The sequence below is a fragment of the Aulonocara sp. 'chitande type north' Nkhata Bay genome, linkage group LG11 (genome assembly GCF_057382095.1).
Source record: "Aulonocara sp. 'chitande type north' Nkhata Bay isolate Kocher_YH1m ecotype deep benthic linkage group LG11, A_spYH_male_GT1.1, whole genome shotgun sequence".
NCBI classification, from domain to species: Eukaryota; Metazoa; Chordata; class Actinopteri; order Cichliformes; family Cichlidae; genus Aulonocara; species Aulonocara sp. 'chitande type north' Nkhata Bay.
In genome coordinates, this window is record NC_141354.1 from 37294155 (window position 1) to 37314405 (window position 20251).

A 20251-nucleotide genomic window follows, 5' to 3' on the forward strand; every position below is an offset into this window, starting at 1 on the left:
AGCTGGAGAAGCATATGATGGAAAGGGAGAAAAATCTGCATCAGACAGGGATGCATTGAAAGGTCCCTCCCTGGTCGGATGCAAATAAACACGTATTCCAAAGAAGGACTTCAGCAGCCTGAGGTAGTCAGTCATTTAAGTACCCATCTGCTGCAAAGAAACAGTGCAGGAGTGCGACTCTACCTTTGGGTGGTACTTATTTGATTTCTCTTGGGATAGTTTTATGAAACAGTTTATGCCTGCCTTGGAAAACATCCACAGGTTTCAGTGCAAGAAATAACACCAAACTGACAGTGACCTGCATGCAATTTTTAAATATCCTAAAATTGAGGCAGCTAAATATAAAGAGCAAAATGAGAAACCTTGGATGAATTTTGAAAACATCATTGGGCCTCCAAAAAGGAACCCAGACTTTGGTTAAGCTGCAGAAGAAGAAGTAATGTTGTGTGAGACACTAGATGAGCAACAATAATAGATTAAAAAAAACAACAACTTTACAGCCCAATAAAATGAGTTGTTGGGCTGGATCAGAAAACTATACTATCATTATCTATAAATAACACATCTTAATGTTCTCTCAGTTTTCTTTTAATATACAGAAGCACATTTTGGAGAAAAAAACATCATGAGTCATCTTCATGTCTCAGTTTTTCCACAGCCTGTGCCAATCTACAGCGATAAATGAAAGCAAACAAGTGGCACAGATTCTTGACTAAAGCTAGTGTCATCTCACCGCTTTCTTATGTTTGTTCATAAGTAAACTGCAAAAATGAAAAATGATTAAAAAAACAAACATGCTTTCACTTATTTCCTGTTATGTGTATACTATTACAAATATATACTTACAATAAAAATGAGCTGTTTTATTTAAGAAAAACTGACATATTCCAGGTAATGAAGTCTGAATATTTCTTTTTTTTAATTTAACCTTTATTTATACAGGTAGTCCCACTGAGACTCATGGTCTCACTTAAAAGAGAGACCTGTTTCAGACAAACATATTATAATTGTTAAATAAAAAACAATAAAATAACTATCTAATGTTTACACCCATCATATCAAAAACAAGGACAAGTTCATGTCATTTGTCTTTTAACGTCTGCAAGAGAAATCTTAATACCCCGGGATAAACAGAGTCCAACAGAGGGAGAGAATGAGCAGGGTTTTCATGGAAATGATATCACTGTGATCAAGTAGGGGTAAAACAATGTTAGCAACAAGCTTTTTCCTTGCAGTGAAAGAGAAACACAATCAGTTTTGGAAAATGAACTCCAACGTCAGCCTCTTTAACCTGCTAAAGTTTCTTTAACTGGTAGTCAATATGTGGCTTAAAGATTATTATCAATCACAATACCCAAGTACTTCCGCCACCCTCCTATTTAAATAAGGAGCAACATGACCTTGTTTTTTGTGCATTTAAAATTAGTCTGAGCTGACACAGCTGTGACTGTTACTATCAAAGCTAGCTGTGTGAGCACAACAATAAATGATTGTATCATATGCGTAAAAAATTAATGGATGGATTTACATTTTATCCCAAGTCATTAGCATAAATAGCGGCACTCCATTAGTTGCATTTAAAAAACTAGAAAAGAGACCATAGAACTGCACATGGTACTGGTCTATGGCATTGGTCTATGGCATTGGTCTATGGTACTGGTCTATGGCATTGGTCTATGGCATTGGTCTATGGTACTGGTCTATGGCATTGTTCTATGACATTGGTCTATGGCATTGGTCTATGGTACTGGTCTATGGCATTGGTCTATGGTACTGGTCTATGGCATTGGTCTATGGCATTGGTCTATGACATTGGTCTATGGCATTGGTCTATGGCATTGGTCTATGACATTGGTCTATGGCATTGGTCTATGGTATTGGTCTATGGCATTGGTCTATGGCATTGGTCTATGGTACTGGTCTATGGCATTGGTCTATGGCATTGGTCTATGGCATTGGTCTATGACATTGGTCTATGGCATTGGTCTATGGTATTGGTCTATGGCATTGGTCTATGGCATTGGTCTATGGTACTGGTCTATGACATTGGTCTATGGCATTGGTCTATGACATTGGTCTATGGCATTGGTCTATGGTATTGGTCTATGGCATTGGTCTATGGCATTGGTCTATGGTACTGGTCTATGGCATTGGTCTATGGCATTGGTCTATGGCATTGGTCTAATTGGCCAAGCAGTTGGGTGGCAGCCAAAAACACAGACTTCAGACTCACCTTAACACAGTTTTTAATACATGTGGCTCTTCATGTTATCAATGAGAGATGATATCTTTAGTATGGCCACAGAAATTGATGAAAAAACTGTCTTACAAGATGCCTGAAGGAGTTTAAAATGGTTGTTTGAAATGGAAAATGAGTTGCCCAGGCCAAGTGTTTGAAAAAGAAAGGATTCCTTTGAACTCATGCAAAGAAGTAACAGTAAGAACGAATACAGAATACACGTATACACGAATACATGTCAAGTGGATTTATGTTGTATACTTGTATTACAAAGAAAAGACCAGACAACGCCCCCCCCCCCCCCCCCCCCTGAGCAAGTGTATGGTATCAACAGGGTCTCTTTTAAATTTTTTGTTTTTTTTACAGGACAAGCTCTCTAGCAGAAGTTCTTGGACAAGCATTTGTGTGCCATAACTAGTTAAGGAGTAAGAGGAAGGGGAAGTGAAAAAAGTAGAAATACCACAAACAACAAAGAAAGCAAAAAGCAAAAAGTAACCTGGAGCACAGGGAAAACAAAAGTCTGTCTCATGAAAATATGCAGTTATGGCATTTCTTGCATGGAGGGGGGGTGAAAAGAAGGCAACAGAAGAGAAGTGCTCAGTGCATCATGGGAAGTCCCCCAGCAGTGAGAGGCTGCAGCAGCATAATGAGCACTAGGCTCAGAGTCATGTGATTAGCTGTATCAAAGTGAAAGTTTGAGGCCTGATGTTAAAAGTAGCGGGCAATCGATTCCTTTTTCAACATACAGGAAAACGTAAAAATAACACGTTGGCCTTCTAATCTGCAGTCAGTTATCTTCAACACGTGAGCCACCGAATGGCCCGATGCAGCTATATATTTCCCGCGCTTTTATCTACAAGCTGCAATTATAAATGCATGAATAACTCTCACTCTCACCCTCTGAATAGCCTTAGATCTAAATTCAGGCTACATTCAAGCTGATTAGTTGTGATTAAAATAGACTCTGTAGAGTGACACAACGTGGCCGCAACTCATCAACAAGGAACCTGTATAGCGTGCTTTATTGCACACGCACTGTATTTCCTCATCACACATCAGGTCAGTTAAGAAGAAGAAAAAAAAGCCCCTGTCATTTGTTTGGGTGTTAGAAAAGGGTGACTTTGACCTATAAACGTGGGAAATCACAAACCACCCACAACACACATGAATGTGTCAGTGAGGGGCCGCACCACTGGAACGACGCTTATCTTTACATCTTTTACGGCATTTTGCACCTTTTTACTCGTCTGTTTTGTAAATATATGTTTCTCTTACTCTAAAGTCATTGTGCATTGGAAATGCATGAAACTGCATGTAATTTTGGTTTTTAGGTGTTATTCAGTTTCACACCAGGCTGTATGAGCTGGTTTGTAGCTCTGTGCTGTTCACCGCCCCACCACCTACACCACAGCCTCCTTCCTCCCATCTCTCAAACTACTCTATAAAAAGAAAAAAAACTCCATCTAATCTTCACTACAAGCTCATGTAACAGGGAAAACCCTGACAACCTGACATGTCTTTGAGAGACAAGCACCACATGAATTTGGACAGTGAGAGTGCAACACACACTAGGTGAGTCAAGATTGATTTAGATCCTATTGTATATATTGTCTTAAATTCCTGTGATTTCTTTGTGAATGTTTTCATTCAGAGGTCTGTGGTTGAGCTCAGTGCTGCCGCTGTGATGCTTACATGACAGAATATAGAAAGTTTTTACAGAAAAGGGAAGGCGTGTTCGGGGATACGATTTTTCAGCTTTCACACAGAACTGTGTAGACCGTAGTAATGTAAAGAGCCCAATAATATGTCCCTTTGTTTATTTTTCGGATTTTGTAGTGATTTAATGACACTTTTTGACTAATTCCCCCCCAGAAAATGAATTGCTATCCATATCGATTTTAGAATTCAGATTAAAGAGACAAAATCGTGAGCGAATTGCAGACTGAGTGGTTGAACCAGTGTTTTCACTGTCTAACCCAGGCACAAGTGCAACTATGTGAAGCCTGCTGTGCATCCTCACTGGAATGTAAATTCAACCATAGCAATGTGCATTGGACGCACAGTTCAGGGTCAGTGGCATTTTTTGCAATCACTGAGTGGTTTCTGTCTATGTCATTACAAATAAACAAGCAGACCACAAAATGTTGAACCATAGAAACCCTGTGTACCGGACAAAAAAACTCCCACTGAGGTAAAATCCCAGACAAGCAGCAGCATGGTTAGGTTAACCATAACACGGCAAGTGCAAAGCAGCCATTCTAGGAGCCATGTAAATGATTTCTGTGGGGTCTGGTTTAAATGTGTGTGCTTGTGGTCACAGGATTATTGAGGCCAGTTCTTCTTTGAGTCATGTTAACATGTCACATTGACTTCATCAGGGCAAGAATTCAGTGACTTCTCTTAGAAAGTTGTCATTTCATAAGACAGCGAAAGTGAGAACTTACTTGCAACTCATCTCACTGTCTGGCTTTGCACTCTGACCTAATGGAAGAGGTGGAGGTGTACAAGTCCCAAAAGCACAATAGGTGAAGCACGCTGAAGAAAAAATGCGCTCTTTCTGCAGAAATATACTGCGATAGTTGCTCAAGTGACCCTCCCAGACCCCACCCACCCCTAAAGGGTCGCAATTTAAAATTAAAGAGGTCATGACATCACAAATGAGAGGATATATTGTTGAATACTAGGTAATAAAACTTTCTTGGAGCTTTAACAATGGTATATTTGTTCTCAGTGTCTACTAGAGGGGCTTTGCATGATTCGCTGTTCAAAATAATCCTTCTAATATATTAACATTTAAAAGATGCGGATATGATATCAAGAAAACTTTGTAATAAAAGTAAAAAGGTTATTTTTGATCCTGATGTTTATTTAACTAGGAAATGGAAGTCTTGATTTTTTTTTATTTGAGGGTCCTGGGTCAAAGTGGAGCTCTGCATGCTCCGCCACCTTTGAGGCCTCAGTGACAGAGCCAAGAGATGAAGAAAGAAACCTGTGAAACAGAATATTTAGAGCAGTCAAAATCTTGATTAACTGGTGTTAACTTATGCCAGAAGATATACTAATTAAAGTCATTCTCTCAAATGAAAGGCCGATTTGTTAAATGGTTTTGTGCGTACTTGTCTGACAGAATGGAGGATCAGCCAAGGTCGTCTTATAGGCACCTGCTGCTGCAGGCTTGGTGCTGTCTCCTCACCGTGGCCATGGTGATTATGGCTGTACATCTCGCTACAATGAATCAGAAGCCAGCAGAGGTCAGTATGCCTGCCACAAACACAGATTTCACTGAGATTCATGTTGACTGCTAGCGGGGTCATATCTTAGTTTGCATATCTTAGTTTGCATCAAGAACGCACTTGTAAAAGCACATGCTTTGCTGCTTGTAATTTGTGTAAATACCATATTTATTACGGTAAAGTAAATAAAATGAGCCCCACATCTACCCTTATCGGTTTATTCAAAGACATTAAGTCAGCTCTAGATACCCAGTTTGTGCCTCTAGATGGCAGCAACACCATGAGTTCCTCTTGCTTGCTCAACAAAAGGAAGAATGCTTTAAGCTCTTGGGTTCTTTTAATTTCTTTTTTCTTCTTCTAAAAAACATCCCCAGAATTAGAAAATAAGGCCAACAACATCTGCCTCACAATTACAGGGCCATTAGTCACTCTTTGTTTCTAGGTGGAAGTGAAAACCTTCATCTTTGATGATTTTGTCAGATAGCACTCTCATGGGAACACAGAAACTCATTGTGTTTGAAAAGTCTCTCCAGTGTCTGTTAAACATGGCAACTATAAAATAGAGCCTTTAGAGAAGTGGAGCTGTTGCAGACTGAAACTGAGAATTTCTCTATGTGCATCCATCCATCCATTCTCTTACGCTTATCCTTATCGGGGTTGGGGCAGAAATGTTTCGTCACTCATCCAAGCGACTTCAGTCTCAGCTGACTGCAGGTTTCCCCAGCCTTTAAACAGTATATTTTCATAATAACCACTACCATTAAAATGCAGGTTCTCATGGCCACCTATCCGTGGCCATGAGAACAACATACAGAGTGTTGGGGAATGACTGCGATCACAGTATTTGAAGACGGTGAAAGATGTATCCTTCCTCATGGGTACATCTTTCACCTTCTATAATACTTTGATTTTAGTCATTCCCCAATTCTGTGAACTCTGTAAAAACTTTTCTGGGATTTCCTTAAGTGGAGTATTGATCGTGCATAAACACAAACAATTCCTATGACTTCATGTTCAAAACATTTTCAGGATATTGACTGAAAACGAAGCAGGCTGTAATTTCCTTTAATTCCAGTTTGTACTGCAAGAGCACATCCTTATTTACAATAGTGGAAAAGGTAAAGGCTAAAGGGAAATGTGAGTACTTGAAAAACAATATAAGACAAACAGCCAGGAACAGTACAAAAGATGGATATAGCTTCACTGACATCATCTATTAGATTCAGAAGTCTTGAGTTTTGAAACCTCTGGAGGATTTTTTTCACCATATTGGTTACAAATAAGTCAGATTTGACCAGGAAGGCTGGGTCTCACTGTGAAGCCGCTTGTTCAGTGCTTAACAGCGGATGACTGACACGTTGTTAGCCAACAAGCATACTGAAATGAGAGATTGAGCTCACAAACTGAGGAGTAACTTGTGTATAGAGGTCAGCTCACAGATTTCTATAGAAATTGAAGTCTTTTTGCAACCACAAATATCTATGGTGACCTTCTTAAAGAAAGGAGGTTTACGGCACACTTGTTGAGCATGTTTTGATTTTTCCTCAAGGTTGGAGTCCCTACACCAGAGACCATCAACTCAACTCATTCAGGTCGCATACAAAGGCAGACTCAGGAACCTTTTAAGTCAGGTAAATATCATTTGTCACATTTATCATGGACAATCACATAATCGTAAGACTGAAAATGTCATAATCCTTTAAATTATTTTGCATTTCAGGAAGCTCTCACCCATTCATCCAGATTTCCCACCATAATGGACGTCTGTCTGTAGGTGAGCTCACGTCTTTTCATGTGGGAAGTTGGCATGCTCTGACAATCATGAGTTTCATGAGAAAACCGTATCCCTTGTTCTTACTATGTCTTTTTACACCAACTTTTAATGATCACACAGACAAATCTTAACTCTGCTACACATCCAAAGAGACAACTCTCACTTGTTACTGATCTCGTATCACGATGATGCCTGCCATGCATAAAAACTACTGTTAAACTGGACGCCTACAGATGCTGAGTGCAACGAGCTCAGACATGTCAGTAGCAGCTGAAAGTCATTCTGAAAAACGTGGGCAGCCTTCAAATGAGGCGCACGAGGACACGGCGGGTTGAGGGGGAGGGGTGTGAACAAACAAGTAAATAACAAAATAACACCTAATTTGAATATTTCAACCAACCTGGGGTTAACTAACTGAGTCTGTTTAGACTCTGTGAAAGAAAAGAAAAAAAGGTACAACTTTCTACAAATTCTATATGAAGGCACATGTTCTCAAATACTTAGAACTTAGACAGGAAACTGATATACTGCTGTGTTTCTCTGTGTTTTATCTCTAATCTAAAGTGGATGGGTGATAAAAGCTGACGTCATGTTTCAGTTAACCAGTCTGACAGTGGATGGATTTATTAGTATTTCCTTTTTTAATACACTGCAGGTACAAGTTTATTTCCCCTCCAAAGTGTTTTCATGTGTTACTACATTAACAGTCTGATAGGAATCCCTTTACGACAAGAGCAGGCCATATCTGTTATTAAAACCACTAAGTCAAGAATACACCAGCTCCGGTGTGGGTGAGGAGGAAAGAAGCCAAACGCAGGAACGGCATTGGGAATCTGGTCATGTTCGGATCCTGCTGTGATCTAAAGTTGTGCAAAGCTTGGAACAGAGATGCGACTTTAAAGACGCCTCGTTTTCTCAACGCCACGCTGTATATGAAAGATGGATGTGGCCCCTGTGAAGCTGGGTTGAGGTATTTTTGCATTGGCTTCACTTTTCAAACTCAGAGGCTACTTCCATCTTTTATATACAGATTATGGGTTAGGTAAAGACCCCTCTTGGGATTAACATGGTTATTTCTTCACACGTTACCCCTTTTTGTTGGGGTTTACCTTCCACATTGAAGAGATCGTTTTATTTAATCTCTTTGTCAGTTGCATCAACATTATTTTGTGAGCAGTTTTCTTCTTCTTTTTCAAGATAGCATTAATATGCAGTGTGACCATCTACAAAATGCTAGGTTGGACTGATTATTTCACATTATCTATTTGACATTTGAGATGTCATCAGTACAGGTATATTGTGACACGTTTAGTTGTGAGGTTAATGTGCTCTTTAGTTTATAGTTTTGACAACAGGCAGAAGTGAAGATGTTACTTTTTTTCAGATCCCATTGTGGTCTGGCAACGGCACAAAGAGACATATTATATTTCATTTTCTGTCCCACGGTTCCCTTTATAATTCACTTTGGTCTTATAGCTGTGGAGAAGTTACTGGCTACATTTGGAGAAGGTATTTTTTATGCCAGCGGTAGAACAGATTAAAACCATGAGGTTTATTGTGTTGAAGAGATAAAAGTTATCATACTTATCCTGCTGACGAATAACTATTACATCTACGTTTTAAAAGTTCACCACATCCACAAAGAAATCCTCTGCACGGGTTAAACCGTTGAGAAACACAGAGCCGTGCAGCCTCATTATGTTTCCAATCTCATTTACTGTTTTCCTCCCACTATGCAGCAGTTTTCCTGTGTGAAGTGGGTTTCTAAAACCACAAGAAACCCGAAGCAGCTCTGTAATGTGGGCTGCACCGACTTAACGTATAATTACAGCCCACAGCAGCAGATTTCACAAGTTCGTCAGGTGGTATGTTGCAGGAAAATTAGACACTAATTGGAAGATCAGCTTTGTTTACCTGGTGTATTTATTCAGCTGTGATTATGGGGCCCACTGATCTGAAGCAGAGAGGAAAAAGCACTTCCTTTCAGGAAATTCAAGAAAAAAAGACACTTTTTGTTAGTCATTAAAAAAAACAAGTCGGTTGGAGAGTTTCCTCCATTTCCTCTTTCATGTGGTTTTCTTCACTTCAGTTGACAGATTAATAAGGCATGGGTTGCACACCCACCGGCATTCAGCGTGTCAATGTTGAGCGCTAAAATATTCATTTATTAATAGTTATTATTATCCCTGACTCGGGTATTCACCCGATTCTTTTCTGTACGCTCAAAGAAAACGTGTGTAAAGTGGAAAAACCAGCATTCAATTACCGTAATAACGCTTATACCGATTTACTGTCAGATATCATTCTATATTTCACATTTAAACGTACTGAACTGATTTAGACAACAAAGGTTAACCCAGCTCGCCTCCGTCTTCTGTTTTGTTTCCCTCTGTGGAAAACTGGTCAAGCACAGAAGATTAGATATTAATCTGAGATATTTCACTGCAGTCCACAAGCTATAATTAACCTTCAAAGCTTCAAAGAAAACTTTCCCACATACAGTGAGAAACTACTCCACTGTGAGGTCTGAGTCAACAGCTACCAGTCTCTGTGTTCTCATCACCGGATCCGAGAGACATTTGGAAGAAACTCCAGCAAAAGTTGACATTTTCCCGTCTGCCTAATCAAAGATGTAAATTAGAGAGTAATTAACAATGATGCAGTATTTATCGATGCTGCTGAACATCAGCTGCAGCGCTACCATCAAAAATATCAGATATGAAGCGCAATGGTGCATCCATTGAACTGAACATCACTTGCTAAAGTTTCTGAATTTTTCTTACTTTTCTGGAGCCCCTTACCCTCCCCCCCACATACTGAGAAGGATAATGGTGTATACGTTAACTCACTTGATCCACCCTTCCCCTGTGGCCTCAAATCACACCTGACGTGAACATTTGGGTTGATTACACAAAACAACAACAAGAAAAAAAGGTTAAAAATCAATTATTAAAAATGAATTTAAAGTAACTGAGTGATTAAAGAAACGTTCTCCATATTTCCTACAGATTCTGTTTCGAAACAAAATCGAAACAAAACCCTTACCCTGTGTGGAACGTCCATCATCGTCCAGGAAAACGGGACCTACTTCTTTTACGCCCAGGTGACCTTCAGGGAAGATTCACAGGAGAGATGTGTGCTTGTGAAAAGAACTGGCTTTCATGATAAGAAAACTAAGACACTGGCTAAGGGCATCTACCCGGCCTCATCAGAGAACTCAGTGTGGTTGGCCAAGATTGTCAAACTTAGACCGTTGGACAGTGTCAACATAAACATAACAGGTGAAATTCTAAATGACGATACCTACTGGGGTGTCATCAAGCTTCAATAGAACTGGAGGTCTGGTTGGACTGGTATGTTACTTGTGGCCCTAAATAAACAAGTTAGAATAAAAGCAAACTGGATTTTTGAGCTAGATATTTAAATTGGAAATATTCTGCTCATCTCCAGCTGCATATTTTTATTCTTGGACTCACGTTTTTAAACAATGTTTATTTTTTATTTTGTAAATTATTTGTTTTAGCCATTTAGCGCCATTCACTTCTGTCCAATAATAAGTAGTTTGTGAGCGCCCTCTGCTGCACCACCATCTGAACTGCAGACAGGTTTTGTACAGCGATAGGAAGATTCCCTCTGTCACCCCTGATATGCTCATATTAGGAATGACTGCCTTATATCACGTCACACTGACCCCCAATAGAATGTAATATACGGAATAATTATACATATTCTGACCTCATTTTTAAAAAAACACTGGTAATGTTTAACATGTTTAAACTATATATAAATATATATAAAAGGAAAAGGAATGGGTCCCCTTTAACTCTCACAATATAAAAAAAATACTGCAAGGATTTGATCATGGTCTACAATTATTAAAGACTCTGTGGCTAACATGGAACACTACAATAAAGAAAAAAATCTCCATTATGCAGGTTTTAATATAGACTTTACTAACTGGCACCTCGTACTCTTGATAGGCCACATCTTCATAGTAAATAAAGGTCAAACAATCGTATACTGCATCAGTCCAACCTGAACAGAGTTTTAAAAATGCCAGCTGGTTCTGAGTTGTTTTTGAATTTTTAGGCCGACATGAATGTAAACTGTGAAAGTCATTGGAATAATTATGTTCCTTTTCACTGTTATGTGCTTCTGTAATTTATGTAATTGAGTATTCTATTTTGGTTGTTGAATTCTGCATATAGACGTTTAATAAAGATTATTGTAAACCAACCTGATGCACTTTTTATTTGCACGTTGCACTGCTGACTGGCCACACGGTGGTGCCACTTCCCACCTAATCAAAGGCAGCATGAAGCCTTCGCACACCACAGCATCGTCTGTTCGGATGATCGTACACATCCTGCTATGACATTTCATTCAATGAAAAATGCTTAACACAGACCACAAATACATTCTGAGAAACCTCAGAAGTGACATTAAAAAACATAAAACACGGCGCTGTTCATCTTTCGGGCCTGACATTAGTTCTACTCACAGGTATTCAACCGCTGTGATATTTACTTGTGTGTGTGCTGAGCAACAGCACAGGAAGCCACATATTTGGTGCAACCGTTACACCGCTTCCCCTTTACAACACCCTCAGACACCTTTGAGTTCACAGCACCCTCTGACCAGCTTCCCCTGAGGCAGTTTAGCTCATCTTAATATCATTTTTAGAATTAGAATGTAAAAATCATGAAGCTAGTCATACGTGAATGTGTAAGTTTCACCCTTAATGTACTGGGACTGAAACTTAATAGAGCTCAAAGGCCGGAGTACATTACCCTCCGGGTCATCCACACACATGTGTTGTTAATAATCGTGACTTCTGAGGGCCAAAGAAGTATATTGGTAGATATTTGTTATATTCCTCCTAGATCCTAAAAGTGCAATATCATGAAATAAAAAGTAATTAGATAACATGTTAATTTAATTCTGAGATTTCAAGGTTTTACTGTTTATTTCAGTTCAATTTTAAATGAAAATCATCAAATACATATCATTAAACACACAGCAGTTAGCGCTGTTGCCTCAAAGCAAAAAGGCCCAGAGTTCCTCTGTTTGTTATTTTTAAGAAAGTCTGTTTTTGTACATTGTGGAATAATAGCCCGACCGAGCTATTATACATCATTTTGTGAGAGTGCATATACATTTAAGCTCATTAAATAATGGAAGCTCTGTTGACATACACTACTTTCCTGTCATGGTTTCTACTAAGCATTTCTCGCTCCTGTTTTGTTTGTCTCTGTAGAAAACTGGTCAGGCATAAATATAGGATGTAATGCTGACACTTCTCTGCGTCCACAAGCTACACACTAATAAACTCCTAAACAATGAGGCTTGAAAGAAACTTTAAACACATAGTAGTCGGTAACTTCTCTGAAACTGCGAGGCCAAAGTCGGCAAGCTTGAGCTCCACGGATGAGACACGCTGGAGAATTTTGAAATACAATGAGTCTCTGTGTTCCCATCACCGGATCAAAGTGACATTTGGGAAAAAACTCCAGCAAAAGTTGACATTTTAACTTCCGCCCAATCAGAGCTGTAAATTAGAGAGTGAATAGCAGCCTCATAAAAAGCAGGGTGTAAATATTGATGTTATTGAACTGGCTCTAAAAAAGTCTCTCCTGCAGTTCTACCAGGCCTGATGCAACACAAATAAAGTACAATGAATGCCACATCTATTTTAATCGAAGCAGCACCGGACAGACTCGGCTGTGGGAAAACTAGAAAAAAATGACATCAGTTTGCTTTTTTAATAACAGTTACCAATCAGGTGGCAACCTCTGGGTATGAAAAACAAAGCCATCACACAAGTGCCGAGAGCTACATTTGCTCTAATGGTCATTGGAGGCGGACTCCAACCCCCACAGACTACACATAAAAGAAGAATGTAGGCACTGTCATGTCACCAGCTGGTTTTATGACAAATTCCGACCCTCACATGTGAATATTGCAGTGGAAATTGAGAGTAATTCAACCAGGAAACATTTTTTTCTTTAACTTCATTGGACAACGTTTGTTGTAGAATTCACCAATTATGGTCATTTGTAGCCTTAATCTTCTGTCGATGGCTGACACCCGGTGTGGTCTTCTGCTGCTGTAGCCCGTCTGCTTCACAGTCTCATGTGTTATGTGTTCAGAGATGCTCGTGTCCGTACTTTGGTTTAAGAAGAGGTTATTTTAGTTACTGTTCCCTCCCTCTCAGCTCGAAGCAATTTGGCCATTCTCATCTAACCCAGGCATCAACAAAGCATTTTCACTCTGAGACCTGCGGCTCACTGGATATTTTCTGTCTTTCAGACCATTCTGTAAACCCTGGAGATGGTTGGTGTGGGAAAATCCCAGTGGATCAGCAGTTTCTGAAACACTCTGATCAGCCTGTCTGACACTAACAAAAGTGCCACGGTCAAAACCACTTAAATGTGCTCAGTTTGAACTTCACCAGGTTCACATGACTACATGGTTAAATGCAAAGTTCAACCGTTCAACAGCAGGGTGGACGGGTGTACCAAATAAAGTGGCATATGCCTGTTGACTAAGACTAATAAAATACCAGAGTTTGGGCGCTGCTATAGCAGATGATCAAAGGTCACTGCAGGCACCTGGGTTTGAGTCCACTCTGGACCATTTCCTGTGTGTTACCCCAAACTCTCTCTCTCTGCTTTCCTGTCTTTTCTAAATAATAATTCTCTAAATAATGAATGAATGTACAGCATTTCACTGCAGTGTTATGGCGTCATCATCCACATATATCACAGACGTTCCCCAGGCTCTGACTCTACTGTTCAGGAACACACTCACTATGGGAGTGTAGCAATGACACCTGCTCAACAAGTTAATATTCACTTGAAAATGACAGTATCCACCTTATTACATCTTTAACACTGACTTCAGTCAACAAAGAAAAAAAATCCCTTCACCTTATCAGTGTTAACACCGCCCGCCTCTGGGTTTGGACAGAGGCTGTAACATGACATCATGTCTAACAGGTATCTCAGCTGTAATGTTGTCACGCTTTCTTACGACACTGGCTCCTTTGTTCTCTTCAGCCTTTGTTTATGGGGCTTGTCATTTGTATTAGCTGATTAGTCAGGCCTCTAATGGCATTTCGTGGCCCACAAAGAAACAGGAGCACTCCTGCCTGAGTGTGGAAAAGGGGAGCACGTAAAGTGTCTAGTTTCAACACAAGAGTGAGATTAGATCTAAGAAAACAAGTGGAGCTTCTAAGAACTCTCATTAAGAATTCAGGAAGCTGCTGATGGGGCACATTTTTTCTTGTTGTCCTGAGAATTTTCAGCACTTTATGGTAAAGGGTCAAGTTAGATTTTTTTCTGAGCTTATAAACAATGCTTCTTAATATAAAGGGCGTCTAAAAATCACCGTGAGAGTTTTTTCTGTTTGACATTTTAGATTTATAGATTTGACACCCACTACGAGTTCAGGTCTCGTCACCTAGTGGCAAAAGCATGTGACGATGCTCAACCACAGAACTGAGATAAAACGATGCTGTGTGTATACGATCCCGCGTGCATGTGTGTGTTTCTATATTACCTTCCCTTTTGTGTTTGTGTTGTTCTGAGCAGCCAAAGTCCACCTACACAGACCACCTGAAGACTTATTGTCTACTCAGCCCACAATGACACATTAAAAGTATCCAGACTGATGTGTATGACATCTACACAAGCTTATCTCCACTCATTCTTCCTGTCTGATATTGGCATGCACCATCAGATTGGATGAGAAGCGTCTTCAGGTTTTCTCTCAGATGTTCTGTGAGGTGCTCAGATCACTAATGGAAAACCAGAAACTTTTGCATTTACTGTTCAGTTCAGATCAGCGTAGTGCCGAAAGGCGAACCATCTGGAGAAAGATTTCTTTAAGAACCTCTCTGCATGTGGCCACGGCTATCACTAAATTTACCCCTCACAGCATGAAGATACCACCACCGCTCTCCTCTGGAGGGACTGCATCAGCAGGGTACAGGTTGCTGGGATTTAACAGATACAGAGTTTGAAATTCTGCCCAGAGAGGGCAGTTTTTGCAACATGACATCAGAGAAAACCCATTAAACACAGAGAGTCCTTTAGATGTTGCTTGGCAAACCAGATAAATACTCCTTTTACTCAGAGCTGCTACTCTTTAGCTGCTCCAAGATGAAAGCATGATTTATAGAGTGCTGCTCAGGTACTCTCACCTCTGTAGGAGAGTTCTTAAAGCCTTAAGATGAATATCGGGCTCTTGGTCGCATCCCCGAACAAGGCCCTCCTGCTCAGTTACTCAGTTTCACTGCGAAATCCAAATCTAGGAAAAGTCGGGTGGCACCAAATTTCTTCCAGTTCACATTTATTGAGGTCACTGCCCTCCTGCGAGCACTCGGTGCCGTACAAACTACAAAGAGTTCCTTGAACGTCATAGCTCAATATTTGTCCCAACATGCAGTATGAAATACATGGTCATGCCCAGTTAATTTAATCTGCCACAGATCGACTTTAATCAAGTTCTCGAGACACATCTGACAAATTAAAAGGAAAAGGAACAGGATGCACCTGCCCACCGTCTGGAGACTCAGCAAAAGCCTGAAATAGGAGATAGTTTTAGTGCCAATATGAACATTTGTCGCAGTGCTTCACACAACTGCAGTCAGCTCAGAAACAGTACGTCCATGTCTGTTCTAACAGTGCATGCCAATACACAAACTCACTCTAACAATACAACTACAGTCCGTACATCAGGAGTGGGTGTTCTTTTTTCCTATAAACTTTTTCAATCCACAGTAGAAGTGGGCTGTGAGGCTAACGTTTCTGACAATAGGAAAATATTATACAGACGATATAATGTTAACGTGATTTCGCTTCCTTCATTCAGCTGTCTGTACCTGTAAAAAAGTGAAGTGGCTGAGACAGTCAGCCCACAGCGTCCCAGCATGACAACTTTAATGCATTGCCATCAGGCCAAAAATACCAAAAGGAGCACAAATGCCAGTAATCCCAGTTACAGGGATCACCGCTCCCATTACAGTGGTTTGTAGATGTCACCTGCCCCCTTAAAGTGGACAGCTTTTCATTGTTACAGTACAAGAGGAAGTCTTCACAATACAGCTAACCAAATATAGCCATCTCATCGAAGAAACTGATGATGCAATAATTGAGCCGTCTGCGTGGCCTAAAGGGGACTGGTGCACTCACACTGTGTTGCAGTACATCTGTACAGCAGTGTTTGGCCTCTAACAGGAAGCTTTCGACCTTTAGCTGCTTGTACCTGGGGCCTCATTTGTAGCCTAAGTGGATGATCTAAGCAGAATACACGCAAAAGTGGCTATTTATAAAAGCGCTGTTTGATTTAGAGATGATCGCACAGGCTGAACTTGTCTTGCAGTTCATCAGTTCATAAGAAAGAAAGAAAGAAAGAAAAAGATCCTGTGGAGTTTTCTTATTATTGTTTCCTTCATTTCAGTGAAACCCGTCATGAGGTCAGAGAATTTACACAGGAGAAGACGGTACCGTCGTGACTACTCCTACATTATTGATGTTAGTCTGCCGGGTTTAAGCTACAGTTTAGGATAAGCTCATCTTGCTTCACCACGTGAGTTCTCTCTCTGCTTTATTCTGCGGGCTGATGTAATCACAACACTATTATGTTGAGAAAGCTGCAGTTAAATAAGAAAAAAACCCAATAAAGCTGAATTGTTATTCCTCCCTCTGAATACATTTATTAGAAGTTTCAACTTGCCTGAAGTCAAATTAGTAATGTAATTGAAATTCTTTGTATTAAAACTGGAAATTAAATCCACAAATAAATTACACACAATCACATCACACTCAGTTTACCCTCACTTCTATGTCTCCCCACATGCTTTGGAATAGATTCTAAGGTCTTGCTGCTGATGCTAAGGCTCTCCATGGCCTCTCTCCGGGTTATGTATCTGACCTAGTTGCATGTAAGTGGGTACGAAGCCTGAGATCCACAGTCAGAGGCCTGTTTTCTAATAACTAAAGCAAAGCTTTTCTGTCAGAGGCCCAAAGCTACAAAATCAACTGCCTTAGGCTATCAGGTCAGCAGAGTCAGTGACCTCTCATAAATATGCTTTAACCAGCTGATTGATTTTATTTATCTGACTTTACACGGGATAGAAACACAAACAAACAACAACAAGACCTTGAAGGCCTGAAGCCAGATCTACAATTCTTCCACAACTTTTAATCCAGCTTGAGTTGAGACCTCTTTATTATTTATTTTACCTTAAATTAAAAGAGAACAATGACTTCCCTGTTATTTGTCATAAGAGCCTTTATTAAGAAATCTGAATGCAGAACAATGGTTCCAGGACTTAAATTTGACCAATCTCCTGTTCACGTCCAGACACACCCTGCTGCTGCTGCTGCTGCTGCTTGTTTTTTCTCTTCAGTATCTGATCTGCTTGTTTTCATGTGAAAGAGCTTTGTTTTGAAAAGTGCTCTTTCTTCTTCATGCTTTTGGATCCTCTATGTTGTCATCAGTCATTTTAGCCTTGAATTACAGTTCATCCATCAGCCATCATTGAGATGTTGTTTCTTCATAACAGTCATATTTGTTATTTGGCTCTTGTTGCTACAACCAAAGCATGTTGTAATTATGAACTGTTGTATCATATTTTTAGATCAAGGAGGAAGGAAATGTACACTAATGCATTATCACCTTGTCACACCACCCCTAATGACAGCATCGGTAGTTTACTATGACTAGTTAAAAATACTACAGATGATAAAGCTACGAGCAGTAAGCCGTAGTATTTTAGGCTCAAGAATGATTATTAACCTTTTCCACAGAGTTTAAACACTGACTGTAAGGACTATTAAAAATAGCACCGCACACAGTGGTGAGGTGACTGTTTTTTAAGCCATCCGGTCCTGTTGATTCCTCTCACACATATTACTAAAAACGGCCCGTACCTGCTGTGGTCACACTTTTAGCCTGTACGAGGAAAGAGGTCACAGTGTACATCTTCAGGCTCCTCCCGAGGGAAGTCCTGTGTTTCAGATCCCCTACACAGTTTATCAGCTCTGTATTGCTCATCCACTGGGGTAATTTACTTCCTTTTAAGGTTCATCTTTGTGTTTTTCATACCTTCGCATAAGGTTTCCCACGGTGTTTCACTCTTGTCTTCCTCATAAGATAATGGGTTTTTTTGTGCTGTATTTCTAAAAGTCAACTTCCTTCTGTTAACAGTTTTCATTCTTCTTGGTGATGAGTGACATTATGTGACATATTGTAGGGAAAGTGTAAAAAAGAACCACAGGATAGGATAGGATATGTATTCACCGGGTGATTAGTCAAGCCATCCGAGTGTGCCATCAGAAAAAGATTAAATGTCTTACTGTAGACACTAAATTTGATATATATATATACATATATATATATATACATATATATATATATATACATATATATATACATATATACATATATACATATATATATATATATATATATATACACATATATATAATATATATATATACATTATGTGTGCTTTCACCATTGTGATTTTAAATCTATAAAAAGATAAAGTCAAAAGTAAACGGCCTGGATGTTTTCTGAAGTAGACACCTACAGCTGCCTTGGCCAGTGTAAAGTTATTTTCAGTTTTTGGGGGGGTTGTCCTGCCTCTTAGGCTCCATGTTGCATTAATGTTATTCTTAATCTGAAGTCTACAAGGTGAAAAAACAACAGACAAAGAAAATTTTCTGTTTTTGTCCCAGAAGTTCCCCATTCTGCTGAGTTTGCGAACATCCTGTTTTGTTAAACCTAAGCTTTTTACTACATTCACACAAGAAATTAAATCTTCAGCTCACCCTTAAAGAGGACCTTTTAAATATTGTTTTAATGACAGGTGCTTATATAAGACAAGTTTAAAATAATTAGGTCAGAATATGTACAAGTGCTCAAGGACCCACTCACATCCTGGGCCACCTGACCTCAGGAATTCGCATGATAAGGTGGGGCCAGGTTTCACAATGAACTCACCCGAAACTCTGGCTGATTGGGACCCACACCCAGTTTCACACCTTGGCTCAGGTGATTAGAGGATCATCGGGGGTCCTTTTGTCCCTCTGTGGGGGGAAACTCCCACTAGGTTTAAATCTGGGACTCTCCACCATTTGACCTTAGAACTGAAGAAGCTTCTCGGATGAGATGTGAAACGTCTTCAAGTAACTTAAAGAAGTCCAGACGCTTTTCTTTGCAAGCTCCTTTGACTAAGTGCTCACTTATTTTCTACATTAACCCATGTATGTAACACCACGCAGAGGGGATATCGCCAATATGGTCATCTTAGGACACGTAGGGGCTGAGGACCAGTGAGCAATCAGCTGGCAATCACAGGCCGTACGGGAAAAGTGTGTATTCCTCGATCAGTTTGTGAGTGAGTCTCCTCCTTTGTTGCCACAGACACCAGCAGTTTGCAGACGGCGACTACAATACTCGCAAAGCACCAAGCGCAAAACCTTGCAACAAAATGGAAAATGTTCACCTCCAAGTAAGAAATTATACCACACTGGTCTAACCAACGCATTTCAAAAGGCACAACTTTTACTTTGTATTCTCCCATTCCTGGTAATACTTTTTCCGTTAAACACTCTTTCCGAGTTTCACTACAGCTCAGACAGAAATTTCTTCCCGTGCAAACTATGGGCCACTGAAGGATTCTGTTGGTGACCAAAAAAGTCACAAGGAAATATATGGTGCTGCACCCAACCAGCTGACCTCGTTCACCTGGCAAGCAGCAGCAACAACTTGCCAGCTAGTAGGAGAATACACATTTTCCCCTTTGACACTTGTTGCCAAGTCGGTAACAGCTCGCCAGCAGGAGGTGAACTCAGCAAAATTCTCACAAAAGTGAGTACACCCCTCACACTTTTGTAAATATTCTGTTATATCATTTCATGGGACAGCACTGAGGATATGACACTTTGATACGAGGTAAAGTAGTAAGTGTACAACTTGTACAACTGTGTAGAT

At 40.0% G+C, this 20251-nt stretch overlaps 1 protein-coding gene across 1 annotated transcript; it reads left to right on the forward strand.

Annotated features, from left to right (window-relative positions):
• The first annotated feature begins 3743 nt into the window (after nt 1-3743).
• Nucleotides 3744-11424, forward strand: lta (lymphotoxin alpha (TNF superfamily, member 1)). The gene is made up of 5 exons (XM_086310087.1): nt 3744-3811; nt 5367-5490; nt 7022-7103; nt 7193-7246; nt 10255-11424. The coding sequence occupies exons 1-5, from the start codon at nt 3753-3755 to the stop codon at nt 10575-10577; spliced, it is 642 nt and encodes a 213-aa protein (XP_086166213.1). The 5' UTR covers nt 3744-3752; the 3' UTR covers nt 10578-11424.
• The last annotated feature ends 8827 nt before the right edge of the window (nt 11425-20251 follow it).